General features: G+C 32.9%; 1 protein-coding gene across 1 annotated transcript in view; it reads right to left on the reverse strand.

Annotated features, from left to right (window-relative positions):
• Window positions 1-23,242, reverse strand: part of LOC137919549 (frequenin-2) — a 137,264-nt gene that overhangs the window by 108,424 nt on the left and 5,598 nt on the right. Inside the window, exon 2 of the mRNA XM_068762648.1 lies at window positions 23,035-23,208. Coding sequence (XP_068618749.1) covers window positions 23,035-23,098 — 64 coding nt within the window. The 5' untranslated portion in view covers window positions 23,099-23,208. The remainder of the gene's footprint in view (window positions 1-23,034; window positions 23,209-23,242) is intronic.

Below are 23,242 nucleotides of genomic sequence, written 5' to 3' on the forward strand. Positions count from 1 at the left end.
AACACTTGATTTAAAAAAGGTGCACAAAATAAAGCTATGAACACGAAACGGCACAGAGAACACCCACAACAAATTCAGTTGAGTTTTTTCTATGAACTGTAGGAAAAAGCAGTGATCTAGTAAGCTGTCTGTGAAAGATATTTTCCTTTACACAGATTAAAAAAAATCGTACGCATTAATTGATTTAACATGAACCCATTTTACCGATCGTCATAGAAATTTAAATGTTTATTTATTATTTCACGATGTAGATTTTTATTTTATCAGTTGTTGAAGTTCGCCAATAGATGGTGCTATTTTATATTAACTGAAGGTGAAAAATTAATAGGATAATTAAATTTTATTTAATACAGCAAAGTTATATTTTTAGTTTATTAATATAATTAGATGTAACAAATATCTTCTCTTATAGGTCGTATTTTTAATGTTAATAATTATGGAAGGTTCAGTAATAAAGTGGCTACACTATCCCTATAGACCACATAAAACAGTGTTACCAGTTATAATATAGGAATTTATTCCAAATGCAATTAAACAGATTAAAATTACATATAACTGTCTGTCCCCTGCCCTCTGCCCGTGGCTTACATTGATTTTTGTGGGTGGTTCATATATTATTATATTATAAGAATGTTTCTAAAATAAAAGTAGCCTAAGTTATTCCATATAACATCATCTACCTGCCTATATAAGTCCTGTCAAGTGTTGTTCTGTCAGTATTTCAGAGATTAGTCGGAACAAACAGACAGACAAAAATTAAAAAAAATGTAATTTTGGTATATGCACCGTATATATTCAAAAGCATGTATTTAAAAGCTGTTATTTTAATATTAAAAACAGGCAATCAAATTTTGTTTATTTGTATAGATCAGGGAAAAGTAACCGCATAAAAAGTAATATTTATTAATAATCTACAAAACTATATTCACAACAAACATAGCATAAAAGTAAATTTTTCATTTACAAATTCAATCCAAAAAATCGCGGAGACACATAGCGTTCATATTATGTTTTAACAAGTCGCTTTGTTGGTAACTCGTCACAAACAAATTGTTTTGGTTTAGTATGTACTACCATATTAATATAATTAATTTTATAACAATAAATTGTTCGGAGAAAGTCGATAAAATAAATTAAGACCGCTTAAATATGTTTAAGAGGCCGCTAGCCGCTGGCCCCGTGTTACTCACCCCTTATATAGATGATGTTATATTCATTTGACATTCGAAACAGTCGCTTTGATAGAAATGAAAACTGGCCAAGATTCACCATATTTTTTTATTTATTTATATGTACGAGTACCGCTATATGTCATAATATTTTGCAATAGTGTAGATACAATACATGTCTTCACTTATAGTGTTAATAACTCACATATAGTACATATGTATATGATTCGACGTGAGTCTGTGAGCTTACAAAGGAAGTCCGAAGTGAGCAACCACGTTTCACTGTCGTAAGCCATTATGATAACGCATATTGGTCGCAGATCCTAGTTTGTGGCTTTAATCGAACACAGGCAAAAATATTTTTTCTTTCATGATTCCTTGATTTAAAGTACTTAAGGTGCGTTAATCATTTCAATTATATTGTTTTACGTCTTTCGCTATATTAATTGCGTGTTTTTAAAATTTAATATATCGTTCCATTACAAAATTCTTCTAAAAACGGATGTAAAGATGTTACCTACAAGTCTCGTCGGAATATATTAATGTTTCCATGTCTAAAACGAATCGTATAAACATTTTGCAAATGATTTCTCCTTTTTGTTCGCAGACATGCTGGCGACGCGAAATATATGCATGAAACCTCGCGCCATGATCGAAGACAAATGAATTTCGCCTGATAGCAGGTTGGTGACATTGGAGCCAGTGAAACTCCCATGTGACCCCGTTTGAAATTCCGCGCGTGACTCAACCTAGTTATGAGGTAAAAATGTGTTATTTATATCAAATCGCAGTTTAACAGCGATAATTTGACGGCGTATTCACACGAACTGTATTTGCATAATTTATGCAATATTATTTTTATAATAACCACTGAATTGTACAAATGTTTTATAGTTAAATTTTTATTGGACGTTTACCTTCAAAACTCATAATTATATCGACCTCGGTGATATTATTTGAATAATAATGAAAGCCTTTCAAACCCTTAAAATTTTCACGATCAATTTAAATAACTGTCTATTTTATAAATAGTAAATAAAAAAAAATAGGCGTACGTTGGGTTAGAAAGATCCTTTACTGGTGATACTACAAAATGCTGAAATTCATCAAAATATCTTTTCATCTCACCTAAATATTAAACTGTCACTGATACTGCACGCAGTACCTGCACCGTTTTAAAATAATCGATAACGATGACATATGCTATATGACAACCCCAAAGTTCAAATCTTTTAATAAATTTTTTTCATTCCCGGTTCGAATCCAAATGATATCTCCACGTCACTCACTTTCCTTTCGACGTGCCGGATTTTCTCAAGAAAGAACCTATTACGCAATTTTATAAAATTCTGGAACATAATGTTTAATAATTTAAAAAAATGTCCATCCCACAAAATAAGTACGACAATGCAACCTTTTAGGAAAGACGAAAAATTAAATAGCATAGATTAAAAATTATAATTTTTGTATATTTTAAAAGGTGATTTTAACGGTACAGTTTTTGAATATTTTTATTTGTAGGAACGCTTTGCGTATTATTTATTTAATTCTTATTTGTACTTTGTTTATTTAGAGAAAAAAATATGACTGCCTTTCCGCCATTATTAGCCAGAAAAAAATTACAAATTGTATTAGAACTCGTAGATTGTACATATTTGAAAATACTGATAAAAAAGCTACCGGCGATTTGAATTATACTTACTATTAACATTATTAAAAATTGTAAACAATAAAAGGCTGTCTAGTGACTCACAGCTGGGAGAAGAAAGATCCGTATCAAATAGCTGAAAACCGTCTCTAAACTATCTGCGCTCAGTGAACGCAAGAAAAAAATTACAACACATTAAAAGAAATAACAATGAATACACCATGGCTATAAAAATTAGAATCATTAAAAAAAGCCGCCCGCTAGGGCGAGCGATGATATTATCAAAGTCACATCATAGTGGGCGTCTACCGGCTGACATGATAATAGCAAATTAGAAAACCGTGTTCACATTGACCAGTTGAAGTAAACCTTTTGGAAAGTACAGACTTAATCAATTTTATGATGAATACCTGACGTAACGGTTAAGCTTATTGGCTTTGCCGACGTGACTTTTAAGACTACCACTTACGCTTTATGATTAAAATTATATTTTGTTTAACCAGATATATACAGGTTAGAGATTTAGCGTTTTAATATGTTTAAATAATTCTTTTTACTTTAATATTAGAATATAGATTTAATAAAAGATTTTAGAACAAATCTATGTAAGTTTAATGTAGCGCGTTCAATGAACAATGTCGATTGTAGCGAGTTGTTACTTAGGATTTTCTTGTACCAGTGCGTTCCATTTGCGTATTCATTTAATAATATATTTTTTTTTACAGAGTGTCATCAAAATTATAACTTTCATAAGGTATTCTACAACTTAAAATTACGTGGTTTCCAAAAGCGTTCGTGAGAAAAGCCTAAAACAAACACAGACCGGTTTTTTGTCACTTTTACAATATATGTACTTTACTAAATCCTGTGATGATTTTATAACAATGTTTTGTTCGATGAATTTATTTTATAATATTTCAGAGATATTAAAAGAGTCAACTGTTGAATTATTTGAACAAAATTTTGTAAGATGATTAAATACTTTATTGCCTATTCTTCAGTGATACCTTACAGTTCGTTTATTTGTCATAGACAATTTTAACTGACATTTTAACCGTCGATCTTTTTTTAAAAAAGAATGGAGAATAAAAGAATAAATAGATGACCTAATTTCCGAATATAAAATGACGTATTACTTCTATTTACGGAAGGAATTTGAACGCGTTTAAGCCATCACCACACGGATTACGTACTTCTTCGTCGTACCAAGCCTTTACACTGCGGTAAACAGAAATGTTTTAGTCTAATTCGATATTTAAATGTTTTGTATAATGATTCGAACAGGTGAAGCAAATAAATGTACTTGTACCCTGTTATAGCATGGATACGGCTTTAAAATTTAATATCTTATATATGAAGATAAATGTTAGGAGGACCTGAAAGTAATGTCGCTTTCTTAAGTTAAATTCACACGAATACATTTTTAACAAGTTTTTTATTTCTAATCAACAATATGCTCACAGCGTTATCAGCAATCTTTTGTCATCTCTTATACAAATTTTCAAAGAAGGTGCGGTAAAAATCAATCTTTTTTTTTTTGGAAAATAAGTCGATAGAAATGACATTACTTTTCGATCCACCTAATAAATATACATTTTTTGCGGATTGGCAAATTAAAGTGGTATTGGGTATGTTACATAGAGCTGAATGGATTATATATTATATAGATTATATATCAAAATGGATTATAGATTATGTAGATTATATATCAAGTCACCCATAATATGTCCACTGCTGGACGTAGGTTGGTTCCATAGATTTCCTACAGAGCCGGTTGAAAGGTTCATCTATCCTGCGTCTTTCGACAACTTTATAACGGTTCGGTATAAATACAATTTCATTTACATAACTTATTCAATCAGATAGAGTTACAGAGATATAATTAACTGTTTTTTTAGTGAAATTGTCAATTTCACAACTTTATATATATATATATATATATATATATATATATATATATATATATATATATATATATATATAAAGTTGTATATATATACTACTAATGCCTTGCATTCATTGAACTTTACAATGAGTGTAAAAATAAAATTGAGCGAAAATAATTCTAAAAATTATACGAAATGATTCGTAGAAAAGGCTTGTTAAAATTGTAGAGAAAGAACATAAAGATTTAGATCCATGTCATTGAGAAATAGAGCAATTTAAACTAAAGACGTGATCATATTTAGGTTGCAAGAGAAGCTACCTAACTCAACAGAGGCCATATATTTATATAAAGATATTAAATGAACATGCCTTTATATTAATGCAGCTCTGTTTTTTAATTATTAAAACTCGCAACGGAGCGAATATGTCGGACATATACACAATATAATCATTTCAACGAACAGATATCTACAGTTGAAGATGGGCCTCCCCTATAGAATTATAATAGGCCTGAATGCAAGCGGCTTGCATTTAGTGTTTTCAAATGACTTTAAAAAGGTTTGTTTTGTAAACATAGTTACTTAGACAATCTATTATATTTATAATTGGAATGCAAGTAAAAAGAAAAATAAACTTTCTCTAGCAGTCTACAACATAGAAGTGCATTTCTATTGTTTTTTTTTTTTAAATTTCATGATGTTAATGTATTTATTTGTGTAACCTAATAATAATGAAATTGTGAACTTAACAACAATTTAAGTGTAATTTACAACATTGACTTGCGTTCGTATGTCGCGGGCTCGATTCCCCGGACAAAATCTTGTATAATTCACACTTCGTGCATTAAATATTTAGGATTGCAAATATAAAGCAATCATGCTTTCAGAAGTTTAAAGAGGATGGGCAACAGCGTCCTCTGCGTACCATAATATCACAGTGAAAGAGTAAAGAAATAAAAAGAAGGATGTGAAATAATTCATTAAATATTGTAAGTTTCCCGACCCTAGACGAGATAGGGGAGTACGAGAGGCCAACAATATCGGTGACCATAAAAATGGAATAATTTCATACTGCGATCGCCAGTCCATCTGCCAAGGGTGGCGATTTTGGTATATCCCACCATAGATATCTTTTGAGGTTACTTATTTAATATATTTGGGTCACTTTTATTAATATGTTTCATGCATTCTAAGCATCCAACTTATTAAGTAGTGCAATTTACACAGATTTATATAAAATATTTTTATTCAAGAAGATTCTTAGTTTAGTTTTCAATTATGTGTTTGAATGTACAAGACAATAATTAATTTATTTTTATAATCATCAAAAAAAGAACTAGCGGTGTATAGATATCTTTTTAAAATTTCTGAGAGAAAGTATAACAATTTACCTCTATATAAAAATCAAATACGTAACACTTAAAGGTTTAAATAAAAAAATGCTAAAAATGAAAGTTGGGTTACCGGTGACACCGTCCTTCGTTCATTAGTATGCAAGCCTGTACAAGCATTGGGGACGTTTCGAGAATTGCGTATTAGCTTTAAAAATGAAGAATAAAAATAAAGAATAAAAAACCCGATCCGGATGTAACGGTTACTTGGTGTAAGTTAAACACTAAGTTAAATAAAATAACTTTCGCTTAAACAGCGGGCGCGTGCTATTCGACACAGCTTTGAGCTTTATTTAACTTTGTAAAGCTAACAAAGTAAGTTGGAGGCCAAACGATTTTTATATAGAAATGTAATTCTTTTAGGTACAAATGAATCTCAGAACATTTAATTGGTTCAGAATTAAATATACTTTTCCAGACACTTTGGAAATTAATTCTGACTTAATCTCTTGTCGTTCTTTAACTAGTCTGACTCGTGATGAAAACATCGACCCAAACATTAATAGGACGAGCCGGACTCTTGCAAACGTCTTGCCAAACGTAAACATAACAAGCCGATTGATGAATCAAGTTAAAATATCAAATATGCGACAATATTGGACTAGAAAAGCAGTGTTAAAAAAGCCATAATTTAAAAAGAGTGTCAAATACAGAGGCATTTACATTTCGGCTCATATGTGACTTTTTTCGTGCAGTTCTGATCTTACCATACATTGACGTGTAACACTTGGACTTGTGTTTCGCCGAGCTAAATGGCATGGCAATGGGTTAAACACGATGCGGGTTTATCGTCCTGATTAAATGTTAAGTAAAATACATATTCTTTTTCTTCTTTTTAACCGATATACCTTCTTTGAAAGACATAGGTCTTTCAAGGTTTTACGTTGTCGACATCAAGCAACTTACCGCGACCTTATATTATCGACTTGTGGTCATCACTTGAGAACCTATCAGTCCTAACAGCCACCGGTTGTGCAATGTCCCCGCCACACTGCCTATTCAGACAAGCAATTATTGCACCTATTTCTCTATGAAACTCCGACTATAGCTCTCTCCATTGCTCTCTGATCTTGAGTCTTTTGTTTCCCAATGTAAAAGACCACGTCTCGGATCCACGTCATCATGGGCAACACACATTGGTCAAAGACCTCACCTTCATCTTCAGATATAACGGTATTGAATTGAGAGCTTTCCGAATACGAGTTGTTTTTCATAAAAATTTCAATACTAATGTACTAAATATTAATAAACTCTATATAACCACAAATAAATATCCTAATAAAATGTGATTTTTTTTAAATGATAATAATAGTTGATAACGAATCGATCTATTTACTGGAAAATCGATGCAACTATTACAGATAATGATTTACTCGATTCAGAGTATTTTGTGAAAGTAAATATTTTGTTGCGATCCGTCGATTCCAAGTGCTATTCGTTAACATGCAAATACACTTAAGGTTTTGTTAATGTAAATATTTAGGACAATAAGTAAACAAGGCGTATGCCTGGAATTGGTTGTCTATTGGGCTGAAAAGGACGAGAGATAAACAAATTAAAACCATTCTGCTACAAGTGAAATCATAGAAAAGTTTACGGAACTTTCTTTCTGTGGCAATTTCAATTCAAGTCAGATGACTGTATTTATTATCGTAATTATAATTATATTTTATATCGTATTTATTATTCATGCTATATATGCATATGTATGTATATGTATACATGTTTATGTATGTATGGTTTGTCTATATGTACACGTTAACTACACATTATTTATACTTCTACTGTTTCCATATTGTGGTTGTCTGGAAGAAATTGCCTCGTACGATATGACAGCTCATAGTTCTCTTTCTTTACTATTATGCAACTACGTATATATTTTGTATTGTGTACAATAAAGAATATTATTAACTAAAGAATTATCAGAAAGATGATTGGTAAACTGTCTGACGGTGATGTAAAATATTTAGAGATCATGGAAATGCAGCTTTGTTAGCTTCGCCATAAAGTTTTACAAGAAGAAGGTTTAATATGTCAATGATTAGGAGACTTAAGGTAAGGGTTATTTACAGAATTCTATGTCTTTGAAATACTGACGACTTATGAACACTCTTGTTAAATTTAATTTTAATATGTTTTTGTAGTGTAACATCAATAGGTGCTTAAAGGTGCTTTGTCTCAAGCTAAATGAACCCCAAGGATGGTGAAGTATCATGAATCCAATACACTAGATGTCACTTAAAAGTGGCCGTACCGCACAAAATATAATTACGTAAAACTCGAAACAAACATTTATTACGACACGTATACGGGCCATTTTCACACCGCATAAACATTGTCAAGATCCGTCCACTGGCGTTAAACGGGTTTGTTTGTTCATTCACAACTGAAAATTTATAACGGGTTTACTTTGTTATGTTAAAGTGATTCTCACTTTGCTCGTAAATTGTTTCTTTTTTATTTTACTCTAAGTATTACTCATTATATATATATATATACTTCATGTAAATCTTGATATAACTCAATTATTGTCAATTAACATATTGTACACACTATCCGAAAATCAATAGATTTAATAATAAATAACGTAATGATAATATAGTAATATAATTTTTTTTTATTATTTGTGCCTGAAAACTACGTAAGATAAAAAAAAACTTTTTATAACTGTTATATTAGGGGGACTGGAAAGTAATATCGCTTTTTTAAATTAAATTTACACGACTAGAACAAGTTTTTATTTCTGATCAACAGTATATATTTAGCTTACTTATCAACAACCTTTTATCATCTAATATACAAATCAATGCCGGAGCGGTAAAAATCAATCGGTTTTTCTGTAAAATATGTCGACAGAAACGACATCACTCTTCTTTTAATAAACTTCATAGTTTGCGTACATAGTCTGTACGTGTTCTTACGTTTGATAAATTTCAGGATTTAATTTTTAAATTAAGTTTTATTATTTGCAAAATATCAGTTAAGTAATTTTTAAGCCACATAAGTCTTATTACATTTAGATATCTTATTACGTTTAGGTTTGTATTTGTGCCAATATCGGGAAAAAAAAACTTTTCTGATTATACCGGTAAATTGGTAAGTACCAGATTCTATACTCGTCGGATTAATGAAAAAACTTCAGAACATGGAACAGTAGACAGAGAAACGACTCATCGAATCGTCTAACTATCTTTTGTACCGATTCCGGTTCAGCAGAGCTCGACGCACGAGTCCCAAAAGACCCGGCGGCATCCACAGTACTCCTACGTAATTACTTAAGCTAAGTTCTGTGTAAACGACACTCAGCGAAATAATTTAAAAAGTAATCTCGTGTATTTTAGACATATCACTTCAAGTGGAGAATTGTATTCTGATTTATCAGAGATGTTATGTTAATATAAAAACAATGTACAATTATGTCTGTCCATCAAAATATAATATTAAATATTTTTTCGATTTTCTTTTTGGAGGATGTCACATGTATATAATTTAAAAAGTAATCTCTTGTATTTTAGACATATCACTTCAAGTGGAGAATTGTGTTATGATTTGTCAGAGATGTTACGTTACTATAAAAACAATGTACAATTATGTCTGTCTATCAAAATATAACATTAAATATTTTTTTCGATTTTCTTTTCGGAGGATGTCACATGTATATAATTAAAAAAGTAATCTCGTGTATTTTAGACATATCACTTCAAGTGGAGAATTGTGTTTAGATTTGTCTGAGATGTTACGTTAATATAAAAAAAATGTACAATTATGTCTGTCTATCAAAATATAACATTAAATATTTTTTCTGTTTTATTTTTAGAGGATGTCACATGTATATAATTTTTCCTGTTAGTTGTACTTTATTTATTTACTTTACTGTTTGAGTTTAGAGATGACATCAGTTGCGGGTTTTCAATTGAAAGGACGACGTTTAAATGACAGCTTCAAGACAGACTTTCCTCAAAGATCATTACGATGACCGGTTTTGCGCTACACGCATCTAGGGACTTCCGCGATCTAATCCGTCATCGGTTCACTTAGGAGTGGGTCTCCCAAGTCGTCTCTCTCTCTCTCTCTATATATATATATATATATATATATATATATATATGTATATATTTGTATATATATTTACATATATATGTATACATATCTTTAACATCATACATAAAAACTGTAAAAGATCATACAGATTTCCTAATTAATTTGCCAAAACTTGGCAACAACCAAAAGGTTTTAAGGTTCAACATAACATAAAAGGGATAAATGTAATCCGTAATGAATTTTTAATAATCAACCCTTTTCAAAAGTTCATCCTAAGACACGAGGGGAACATTATCTAATTAATTTGAAAAGTTACTACATCATTCAAAACGGAAGCGGAAATCGTTATTAAAGTTGATAATTATCTTTCTTTTTTATTAACGGCTAAAACAAATATCGGTAAACGTGCACCCTTATACAGAAATAATACATTTCAAAATTCATATATTATTGATATTGATATATTCTCGTGCTCTCTCGTATCTTTTAAAAGACAATTTCGTTCGAAATGATTGACTACACACAATACAATTTAAACCTCATTGGAACGTGACGGCTTGCTGTGACTCGTAATTATTGCGGAGTGATATGCAGAATGCGCTGGATCTTTAATCCCTGTTCAGTAATGTTTTTATTTGTTTTGTCATTGTTTGACTATAAACCATTAAATGTTCTTAGTGAGATAGTTATAAGGTAACAATTGTAACTAATTTTATATTTTTAAGTTTGTACTTTCTTACTGCCTTTTGTTACTGTATATCTCCAATAAAGTAAATAAATAAATATATAATTAACTCTATAACATAATAAAATTCATGAATATATTATATACGAAAAAGCTTCTTAGAGACATAGTATAAAGTCAATCTGACATTATATCCTTACAAAACCAAAAATAACCATTAACTACAAATCGTACAGTACAATACAGATTTGTAGAATACGAAACCTTTCTTTTATCGTTTAAGTCACATATCGGGAATTGAACACAGAACCTTCAAAGACAAGTCAGTCTATTAGGCTGGAATTTTTTTTAAAAGAATTTCACATGCACTTGTTGGAAACCTAAAAGTGTTTCTACACCAAAAATATTAAAAGTAATTTACATAATTTCAATTGTAAATTATTATACGTAAATTAATTATATGGGAAAGAAATTCTTTTAAATTGAATATTAAGTGTAGAATTATTAGATTTCAAAATAATTCCTTCTTTAAATTTCATAGATTTAATTAAATTAAATATATATTACAGCGATAATTAGATATATCCGATTGTTAATTAACTCTGTAAGCACAATTAACACCGTCTCAATAAATTTAATAGCGTTTACTAGTACATAAAAAAGCGGCCATAATTAACTTCCTTGCAAGTTGTATACTTCTACTTTAATATTATCTGAAACGTTACAAGTTTTAAACTTTCTTTCTTAAGTTATACAGGTTGCCGTCTTTTGGCGTAAGCTTATTATAACAAAGGGTGCTGTTACACTTAGATCAGGGGTGTCGAGCTCGCGGCTCGCTAGCATCTTGCAAAATTTTTGCGAGCTAGTTAATATATACCTTGGAACAATTTTGATAGTAGAAAACATAAAATCAGATAAGAGATGTCAGATATAAGTATGTAAACAATAATTTCGCTTTATATATATTTATTACAAATTACTAGTCAAAATATAAAAAATGTTTTGGGACATTTTTTTTTGCGGCTTTGTTTATTTGGCCCAATTTAATTCTTGCGTTTGACACCCCTGATTTAGATGATGCAACGTCTAAAGGTCGTTATTTAGACTAATCCTGTAATAAATATTAACGAATTTTTTCGTTCAAGTCGTGTGGCTTAAGTTGTCAAAACAACAGCTCTTACGAAAGTTTTTTTTTAAAAACCTAAAAAATGTTACCATCATTTTTTAAATATAGAATACAAGAAGCCGGTATCGAAAGTCTTTTACTTTATCTAAATAACTTAGTTACGGTTTAAGTGCGTTATAGTGTGATTAATGAGGTAGTGAAAGGTGTTATCTCGTAAATAGAACAAAGTTAGTCTGCACTGTTTAGTGAAAGTTCACGGATCTTTGTGAACGCAGAGGGTGATGATCATCAAAGAGGTTTAAGGAAATCTTCGGTAGCTTGTCTTCTACCTTGACTTTAGATTATTTTGTGTTGATCCAAAAATTGCTTCTCGGAAATCCAAATATATGGTGCCCACTCGTATAGGAATGTAACTTTTAATCATTGGATTTTCGTCTATTATTACCTATACCACTACAAACATCTTTCAATTTAAAAAATCTTCTTCTTTTTTGTCCTTCACTGTAGGGTGTTACGTAAATAAATTCTTACGGGTCTGAGTGTGCATATATAATACATTTCCACATTATATTTCGGACCCTTTTTTGTCTTAAATCTAACATTATAAGTATATTATTAAAGAAATGCTATAACAATCAAGTGATTTTAGTTTATCGAAATGTTTAAAATTTGATTTGTTGACCGATTTACATGGCTAAAATTATGTATCTTTACGTTTAGATACACGTAAAGACTGTGGAGTTTCTTTTAAAAAGAGCAACCGTTGAGATTACGGTGGTAGCTTACTACTTGCAATGTTAAAATAAAGAACGATTCAATAATGCTTGTTGCCTTCTTTTTATTCTTTTTAGCTGATGGGCGCCCATTGCAAGGCCTCCCTCAAAGATCGCCACGATGACCTGTCTTGCGCTGTCAACATCCAGCTACTTCTCGTTACCTATATCGTCGGTCCACTCAGTGGGGGGTTACCCACGCCGCATCTACTGGCTCGTTTTCGCCACGTAAATGCCTACTTGAACGAAAATATTTTGAATTTGGATTAAGTGAATTATATAAAAACACTTGCGGACTGAAATGAAAAAAGCGTAGGATAAATCAAGACGAAAGAGGTTCATAGTTTAATAAAAGTCGAATATAAATATATATATAAAAACAGATGGGATTTTTTTCCAGTTATTTAAATACGGAAAATATTTTGTCAAGAATTAAAGGATATGGAGAATAGACAGATCAATTTGCTTACAACGTAATAAAATATAACGTCCTTCTTCATTCATGTCGATTGTAGGACTTCCTTAACATAGGTTTCTACATAGAAGAATTCTAATAGAGCCGATTAGAAGCGACCTACACCCATTTTCTGTTGACGCTAACAAAGGATGTCCGTGGTATTATATCCCGAAAGTTAGGGCCCCTGCTGTATTCTGTGTGAAATGTGTATTGCATATGGATATTCCAATTTGGTCTATACCGACATAGCCAATTGTGTTCATACACGAATCACTTTATTTTTGGTATGATATCATAGAAAAATCACGTTAATAACCTTTCAATGTCATTTATCTTCAGTGACTTTAATGAAAACCAGACTGAGATGTGTTTTACGAAATTTATCAGCGTTAACACATAATTGACGCAGTATTTCATTTTATGTCACTAAGAAATAGTGTTTTAATTGTATTAGAGGAAATGGAAAGTAATGTCACTTTCTTAAGTTAAATTCAAACGACTACATCTTTAACAAGTTTTTATTTCTAATCAACAATATAGAGTACCCGGCGATAAATATTACACATTGACCTTTGGAAAGAGATAATCGGCTAATTTCGACTTCGAACAGCATTATCTTTGTCCCACACTACCTATGTATTTCGTGGGACAGAGATAACGCTTTACAAAGCTGAAATTAGCCGATCGTCTCTTTCCGAAGGTCGATGTGCAATATTTATCAACGGGTGTAGTGTTCACATTTGTTATCACCAACATTTTGCCATCTAGTATAAAACTTTCAATGCCGGAGCGGTAAAAATCAATCGGTTTTTTTGTGAAATATGTCGACAGAAACGACATTACTTTCCAGTCCTCCTAATATTAAGTATATGCAATATAAATGAAGACAATTGCATAGCAATTTTACAATTCAAATTGCCGTGTTTTTCAAACAGTATACCATAGAACGGAAAACTGATAGATTTATTTTCTTTGAATAATAATGTGAAGGGACAAACATATTGTCTCTCTGATTGTGTTACCTACGAAGTAGTTCCACGGAAAGTCCTAACACGACAGCTATTCACTTCGTTGATCATTAGCTAAGTTATTTGCCGCAAAGCGTATTTCGAACATGGCAATTTGCTAGCATTGTTGGCAGTAAAAATAGCCGTCCAAAGTTGACATCCAACAAAGCAAACTCAGGATTAGAAACATTAAATTTAAGTATCGAAGTTTCTATCTATATTTTGCCAAATTATCTTCGGCAATTTTACCATGAACAATTAATCATTGTCAAGATATTAATTATTTTCGTTAAGCTAAATCGTTTTTAATTTCGAAATGACTATTAAATATGTTTTGTTAACGAATAAGATATCCAATACAAAATTATAGCTACGGATTGCATACTTTTAGAAAGATCGATATATATATTTTCCAAATTTAAAAATTCACGAAAATTATCCTTTTATTTCAAACTACCTGTCAACAGTCCGTCGGCTTAAAGTTGATAAAATGTCAAGGTACAACAATACACTATGTACAGGGTGATTGGTTAAAAGCACAGCCAATTTTTCTTAAATAAAGTTTTAAAATTTATACATTTATTTTCAATCATACAATTTGAAATGATCACTGTGAAGTGTATTACATTTATTTTCCTCAAATGTGAATGTAGAATGATGACATATGGATTATAGACGTGGAAATTTACGATGTGTTAAACAAGAAGGTAACCCAAAGGTCAATAGAAAAGCATCCGGAGTTTCGCTACGGGATCGAAACAGTAATGAGGAGATGTAAAGAAGAACATAGTTTACCGATGTAACTCGAAGAATTGTTCGTTTGATTTGGGCAGGGCAGTTTGGGCTGAAAGGTTATTAAGTTGCGACAATGAGTCGGTAGAGGCTGTGTGGTTAAGCCTCTTTCTAAGTGGACCGACCACATAATTATGGTCGCGAGAAATTGCTGGATTCGAGTAGCGCCAGACTGGTCATTGTGATTCTTCTTTATTGTTCCCGAAACCATTGATTTTTGGTTAAGGTTTACTTTACATTATTGATAGCTAATCAGCTATAATTTCATTCATTTATAGCTTTTACAACTATAACCAGTCGACCTGTGTACTACAACAATATTATGCTGTAGTACACAGTTTGGAAGTGGCTTGCATCAATCATACGTATATTGGTTTGGTATTAGATTAACTTTTTAATTTTAATCAACAATTTTAATAATATTTTAATGTTTCGATACCGGATATTATCCAAAATATTAATCACTACTTTATACATAATACGGGTGAAAAAGATGAGAAATAGTGATGAGCATATAAAAAAAACCTAATTATTATAAAGAAACATGTTTGAAGCAATGAAGATTGTCGGATAGACAACACGAAAGCATGCGCGACAAATGTTCGTAACAATTTGGCATGTTCATTGAAGGTGTCAGGAATGAGGGATTCCCTCACGTAGTATGTGTAGCCTACGGCGCGTAGACCTCCATCCACCCCTTACTCCACCTACCGCATGTACGGAACGCCCTACACTAAAAGCGAAACTAATCAAATAGTATCAGCTATATTAAACGCATATTATTATCATGGTAGATGAACGGTAGCACTTCTAATTTTAAGTGACAATAAAGCTCTTTGTTCAACGCATTTATTTAGCAGTATTTTTCTCGTCAGATTCTTGATGGTAGAGTCAACGCACTGAACCTGGCAGTAGTATGGGAAGAAAAACGGAAGTAATAATACTATGTATAAATATATATTTAAACCTACATTACATTTAAATCGTTTCAAAGTTGCTTTAAGAAACTATAGTATATATTATGGCATCATACAGTTCTCATAGCCTTCCCTAAAGATTTCAAAAAGGACCAATCAGATGCGACCAGAATCAAGCGTCCTTCGCAGATCTTAACAATGTTGTCAGCACGAATCATTTAATTATTGTCAATAAAAGATAGGAATGTCAGATTCTAGACTGTGATTCATGCGTTTTGAATGTTCGATTTCTAGAAAGTTTTCCACTTTTATTCTTTTTAGCTGATGGATGCCCACTTTAGCCTACTCACGCCGGCCACGTCTACCGGCTCCTGGTGGAAGCTTTTGGCCATTGGGGCCAAAAGCCGTTGATTTCACGAGCGATCTGCCTCGCTTACTGCCATTTCAGAACATTTTACAGCTCGTTGTCATAAAAAAAATAATAATATACCTTACCAAAAAGAAATCAATTATGTAATGAAAGTAGAAATATTATAGCAATGTATTCGTATCGTTAAACTGTGTCAATAGCCTTTACTTTGCAGTGTATTTCAGATATTTCTCCGCATTGCCCTCACTTATGGCCGACAGAGTTTTGATGTTGAACTTTAATTTTCACATTACATAATACATTTTTTTTAACATATATATTCAAGAGTCTCTCTATAAGCTTAAATTTACTATTTTCACATTTTGTTACAATTACGGATTATATTTTTTAATTCGTAATAGAGGAACGATTTTTTTAACTTTTATTAATATCAAAGTTAAAAACATATATTTGTTAGTAGGTCAAATAACGCGTAGAAAAGATAGTCGCTTAGACCTTAAGGTTTCAAAGTGTAGATCACAGGTTCGCATGCAAAACATAGATTGTCCACCCACAAGGTCCTATTAGAAGTCGATAGGGGAGGCCTATGTCCAACTGTGGGCACCTTACAGCTGAAATGACGATGACATAAATTCTTATATTTTTGTATTAATTATCTTTGATTTACGTGTAACATTAAATAATATTTATCGATATTTTCCCTTCATAAATCGTATAATTTCCTCGAATAAATGAATTACGGTTATATTTTCCTCTTAGCGTATTGTGTTCCCTCTGTAAGTTTACCTTGGAGCTTTTCGCAAATTGGTAGGGAGTAACGTCGGCGTCTGCCAGTCAACGCGGCGCCGGCTTCCAAAACTTAGTCACTTAACTTCACAATAAAAGCTTCCCCTGTCGTTTCCCAACAATTCTCAATTACATCTGAGTGTAGATACCCGAGTTTGAATTTATGATATAAGTTTACACATATCTAATTAACGAGGAAAACTCTTTAATTAAACTTCTCGGCTATATTTTATAATAATTGCGCAATTGCTAAATGAACATTTCAAATATGTTATAGTTTCATTTACAAACCGGCTGTACAGGTTAATAGGAAATAGGTAGTAACAGATTCATAGGGGTGAATATACTGGTAGTATGCTGACAAAGTACCTATAGATTTCTCTTTAGCTTTTTACGCCTATATACAATCACCCTATATAAAATGATCACTCTGAAATATGTTACATTAATTGTTAATTTTAAATGTAGCATTTTTTAAACGTTAATTTTTACTATAAATCTTCACTAGACTTCACTAGAAATCTTTACTAGAAATCTTAATTTTTTGGACAAGGTGTACTATACACAAATGAACTAGAAATACTAAATATAAATTATAAAATCTTTCTATATTTGCATTCTGTAATTCTAAATTTAAAATTACGATTATATTACATGCATGTCACAAACGGAAGTGCTTAATAGTACCGATTAAAATAAATTCGACAGATAATAAAATAATTACGTTTTGATTAAACTAAACTGCGAAATATAAAATAGATTATTCGGAATTATGCCGTGCTCGAGTATCTTATTCTTTGACGTTAGAAATTTCATTAAACAAATAAGAAATTCTGCCCTTGTTTCTAGAAACTGATTGATTTCTAAGCTATCCCCAGTAGATCTACCTCTAATTGCACAAAAAGATTTATAAATGAAAACTGTACACTAAATGTGCTCATATTTTCGGAAGCCGACGCCGAAACCGTCGCTGACGTCGTCTTCCATGCCGTGGCAAGGCCGACGCAGAAAACGTAACCGACTCCAGAACCATAGCCGACGCATAGGCCTAAGCCGATTTCGATGGCGACGTTGAAGCCGTTGACAACGCGGACACCGATATCAAAGCATGACATTCCAAAGCATACTCGAGATGCCGATATCGGAGGCTGCTTTGGTGTGGAGCCATCAGGTCGCCTTCATTGTGACCGACGCGTAGGTTGAGGGCATTAACTAGGAAACCGAAAGCAAATCAGCTTTCGATACCTACGCCTGCGCTGATGGAGACGCGAAAGCCGAAGCCGACGCATACGCCGTCGCCACCGCCAAAGTAAAGGAGGACGCTGACACCTACCTTGAGGCCGAAGTACACCACTAAGCCAACTCCGATACCAACGCCTATAATTTAGCAGAATCAGATGCCGACGATGGATCCAACAGATCGCCTTCATTGTATCCTACGCCGACGTCGATAACCGTACGCCGAAACCAAAGAACCCTATGATACCGACGTCAGCGCTGACAAAGACGCGACCACCGAAGCCGACGCTTATACCGTCGTCAACGCCAATGTAAAGTACGACGTTGACACCTACCTCGAGGCCAAAGTAGACTACTAAGCAAACTCCGATATTAACGCCTATGATTAAGCGAAATCAGACGTCGACGACAGAACCAATAGGTCGCCTTTATTATGTCCGACGCCGCCGCCGAGGTCGAGGCCGTTGACTAGGCTGAAGCCGAAACCAAAGTAGCTTTTGGTACCGACGCTTGCGTTGGTGAAGAAGCCGAAGCTGACGCATACGTTGTCGCCACCTCCAAAGTAAATGACGACGCTGACACCTACCACAAGACCTAAGTCGACCACTAGGCCAACTCTGACACCAACACCTAATATTTGGCAGAATGTGAAGCCGACGATGGAGCCAACAGGTCGCTTTTGTTGTATCCGTCGCCGAAACCAAAGAACTCTATGATAACGACGTCAGTGCCGACACGGAAGTTGACACCTAAGCCGACGCTTACTCGAGGCCGAAGTAGACCACTAGGTCAGCTCCGACACCATCACTTATGACTTGGCGGAATAAGACACCGATGATGGAGCCGAGGCTGGATTATATCCGACATCGACGCCCAAGTTGAGAAGGTTGTCCAAGCGGGAGTCGAAACCAAATCAGCTTACGATATTGACGCTAGCACTCGCGAAGACGCGTAAACCGAAGCCAATGCATTCACGGTCGCCACCCCTAAAGTAAAGGACGACGTTAAGACTTACACCAAGGCCGAAGTAGACCACTATGCCAACTCCGGCACCAACACCTAATGTTTGGCAGAATAAGACGCCGGCGTAGAGGCCGATGACTTGGTGGATGCTGAAACCAAAGCAACGTTCGACACCGATGCCAGCAACAAATTAAACGCGGACGCCAAAGCCAACGCTAACGCTGTTGGCAACATCAAAGTAAAGGACGGCGTTGGTGTTCACATTGACACTTTACTCGGGCCAACTACGATGTCAACCGCAGAGATAATTTCATTCGACGCCGTTATTTATTACATAAGTAAATTGAGTAAATTACGCCGAGTATATAAGTAAATTGGACAAATATTGATTTGTATTAGTGTTTTTTTTTTAACTTACTTTACTATTTAAATACTTAGGTGTACCAGTGTGTTTCGTGGATAAGTATAGTAACAATTCTCTAAGAGGTTATATAATATGTACATGCTTGTAGTACTACCCTAGTGCTCTTCACACGTCAGCCAAAAGCCAAGCCAGCCAAAAGCCTATGAGGCACTTATAATTTTTGCCTGATAAAAAACAGTGCGAGAAATCTCTTTGTCTAATATAATATTTTATCTTCAATTTATCCCATTATTTATATTTAGTATATCTTCGAACTGATTAAAAGATACATAAACCATCGCCCCATATTCCGTAGACACTTTAGAAAAATTCAATCTCGGCAGCTATTTGGGCAATCTTTACAATCCCTAAGATTCATCAGCCAGAACTTGGTTGGCATACAATGTTAAGTACATACTTTTGATTATGGGATAAAAATGAGACCTAAGTTTTTTATGTGTTTAATATGCCTGGCGTCATGTTTACTGTCATCCATGTTAATCAAATATACATATATATATATATATATATATATATATATAACGTTACCTTTGTAGGACATACGTCATATAAAAACGGAAACAGTGACATAACGAAAACTATTCCACTACTTTAATGAATGGTTTAAAAACGACATAGTAAAAGGTTCTATTCATATATGTAGCTTATCCACAATGGAATGGACGCCGACCGTGCCTCACAACGTCCGGCGTTATGAAAGGAACGGTGAAATTAGTTATTTCTCTAGAATTTATTTTAAACGCGTGAATATACATCTTACCATTTATTTAACAAAATATAAATTTATAACTTTATACAATGAAAAGTTTATTTTTGTAAAAGGATTTGATTGGATTTTTGCCCTTAATATTTAACTTAAATGGTTTTATTATAATAAATACCAATCCAATGTTGAAAAGAAAATTTTACTATCTATATTGTTCATTATTCTATTAAAATAAGATCGACTCGCCAAATGTATTGTTAAACGCTAAACTCATACAGCAATTTTTCTTCATATTTTTAATAAAACACACAAGGAGAAATAAAAAAATTAGAAATTTGTAGAAATATTATAAAGAACAAAATATTCTTATCCCATACAAGCTATTTAGTTATTTAAAACACCTATAGGTATTTCTACTTGCCGTCAAATGAAATCAACAAAAAATATGTAAAGTGGTTCTTCAGAATTTTTTATTCAGGATAGGAAAAAAGTCTCTAGTTGAAAATAACTTTAAAGTTACACTGACTTGTCACTTATGCATATCATGAACGAATAAACACTAGGATATTCGGACACTATTTCATTAGCATAAAGTCAACACATCTTAGAAGCGTAGGACACGCGTATTTAATGATAGTAATATTATTCCAAATTGCGAAATTTGACTTCGTCATCGTTTTAACCAATAGACGCTTGCTGCAAGGCATAGGCGTATTCCAAATATATCTATGGAGGGATACACCACAATTGGAACGCTAAGCGGGCAGGTTGGTGCAGCTTCCCATCCTCTGTAACTTGCTTGTGAACAATGACAATACTATTTAATTAATGCACAAAGTGTGAATTATATTAGTCTGTGTAACGGGAGTCAAACACATGACCTCCGATCACAAGTCACCGACCTTTACCGCAGGTTATGACTGATCAAATACCGGCAAAAATGGCTGAATAAAGTTTGGAATATTAATAAAATTGAAATATTATGTCAATCAAAAAAGTGGTTTACGTAACATGTTTTATTTATTTTTAATTAATCAGCGACAGAGTAAAAATTTTAGAGTGCGATTTGGTGGTAGATAGTTATTGATATAAATAATCTTTTATCATTTTTATAACTTAATTTGTAAAGTGGAATAAAAGATGAATTACTTTAGAAGTGAACCGTTAACCATGAAGCGAAACCGACAGTGACAAAGTGTTTCAGATAATAGTTTTCACCTTGACCAGTTTCAATGGTGGAAAGTGTGGTTATTTAAAGGTAATGGGGTTGCGAGCTTTAAACGGAACGCTTTGTGGGCATATTGCTCTCTGTCACGCACAAGAATGAGCGGAATAGGTTTTGCTACCCCAATGTACGTATTAAGGGATGTTAGTGAAAACACTACTATTTATAATATTATTTATTACAATAGAAATATAGAAAAATGTGATGAAGTCAAAAATAAATTATTAATACCTAAAAAAACCGAAGAACATCAATTTTTTTTTGATCTACTTTGAAATGATCACATATACAGATTGATTGTTGATAGACTGGTTAGTGATAGTCCCGCGATAGAGAATTGTGACATGCGATCGTGGGTTGCAAGTTCGATTAGGGATCAAATCTTATTCACACTTTGTGTATAAATTATTTAAGATTTCCACTGTTCAGAAACAAGTTTCCAAATGATGGGCAGCTTCCTATGTACACCATAATACCACACTGTGATCGCCAACACGCTTGCCATGCGTGGCGGTTATGGTTTATTCCTCCATAGATTATGTTCTTAGTGAGATAGTTATAAAGTAACAATTGTAACTAATTTTATATTTCTAAGTTTGTACTCTCCGATAAAGTAAATAAATAAATATATATTTTTGGGGAAGGTCTATGTCTTGCAGTTGATGTCTATGGACCGATGGGAATAAGTGATAGGAGTAAACCTTTAAAGAATGTATAGATCATTTGCTGTCAACTAATCTATGAAACAAGAAACTCAATCAATAGTTTCAGAAATAATAAACAAGGTGATGATAATACAGAAAGAGCGTTTTCAAAATTAGTGTTATACATATTAGAATTAATTATTGTTTACTGCCTGATCCTGTAGATCAGTATTTTTAAACCTTATATAATATATACTTTTCATAATAGAGCGAAAGGATTAAACTTGTGTCAAGTTCACTTCCATTTTGTCCCCTTAACAATCAAATTGCTCTCCTGCAGATCGTGGGCGTCGCGTTGGGAAAAATTGCAGTAGATTTTGTACCGCCAGAAATTACGGCTCCGTCGCATTCAAATAGAAAATAAAATATTAATGTAACATATTCATTCAGAGTTTATTCTTAACGGAATGATTGGAAATATGGTGTAAAAGTCTAAAACCTCCTTGTATATCAACTTTGTGTTTTCCTCTTCAAAGCTTATAGACGTACAACCTATCACCTTGTTAACATTTTGTAATGATTGATATACATTAAATTTGTTATATAAATGTAGCACAGTGATATCAATAGCTATGGTGTTTTTAAATCGATATAAAGTTTGGAATAAGGTTGGCAATTCGGTTGCAAACATACGTAGATATACGGAAGGCTTTTTAAAACAGGTGCTTAAAGATTTATAAGTCATTGAGTGATGTTAATTAAATATATTAAACTTAGGTACTCACAGTAGGTAGCGCTCGTGAGGCGGTCAATGGTGTCCTGTTTTAGTTTAGAGTTCTTCTTGCCCATCTCGGCGATTTGCTGTACCGCGGCTCGACTGGCAGCAAGTCTGTTCGCTTAAACCTGTCACCGCTTGGTGACTTATGGCATGCTATTCAACCCCCAGTAGTAATGATCACCTGGAAACCGACGTATAATATTAATTTATAACCT

The sequence above is a fragment of the Battus philenor genome, unplaced genomic scaffold (assembly GCF_028537555.1).
Source record: "Battus philenor isolate CCGP_79_NKW_IND1 unplaced genomic scaffold, ilBatPhil1.0.hap1 SCAF_1, whole genome shotgun sequence".
Lineage (NCBI taxonomy): Eukaryota > Metazoa > Arthropoda > Insecta > Lepidoptera > Papilionidae > Battus > Battus philenor.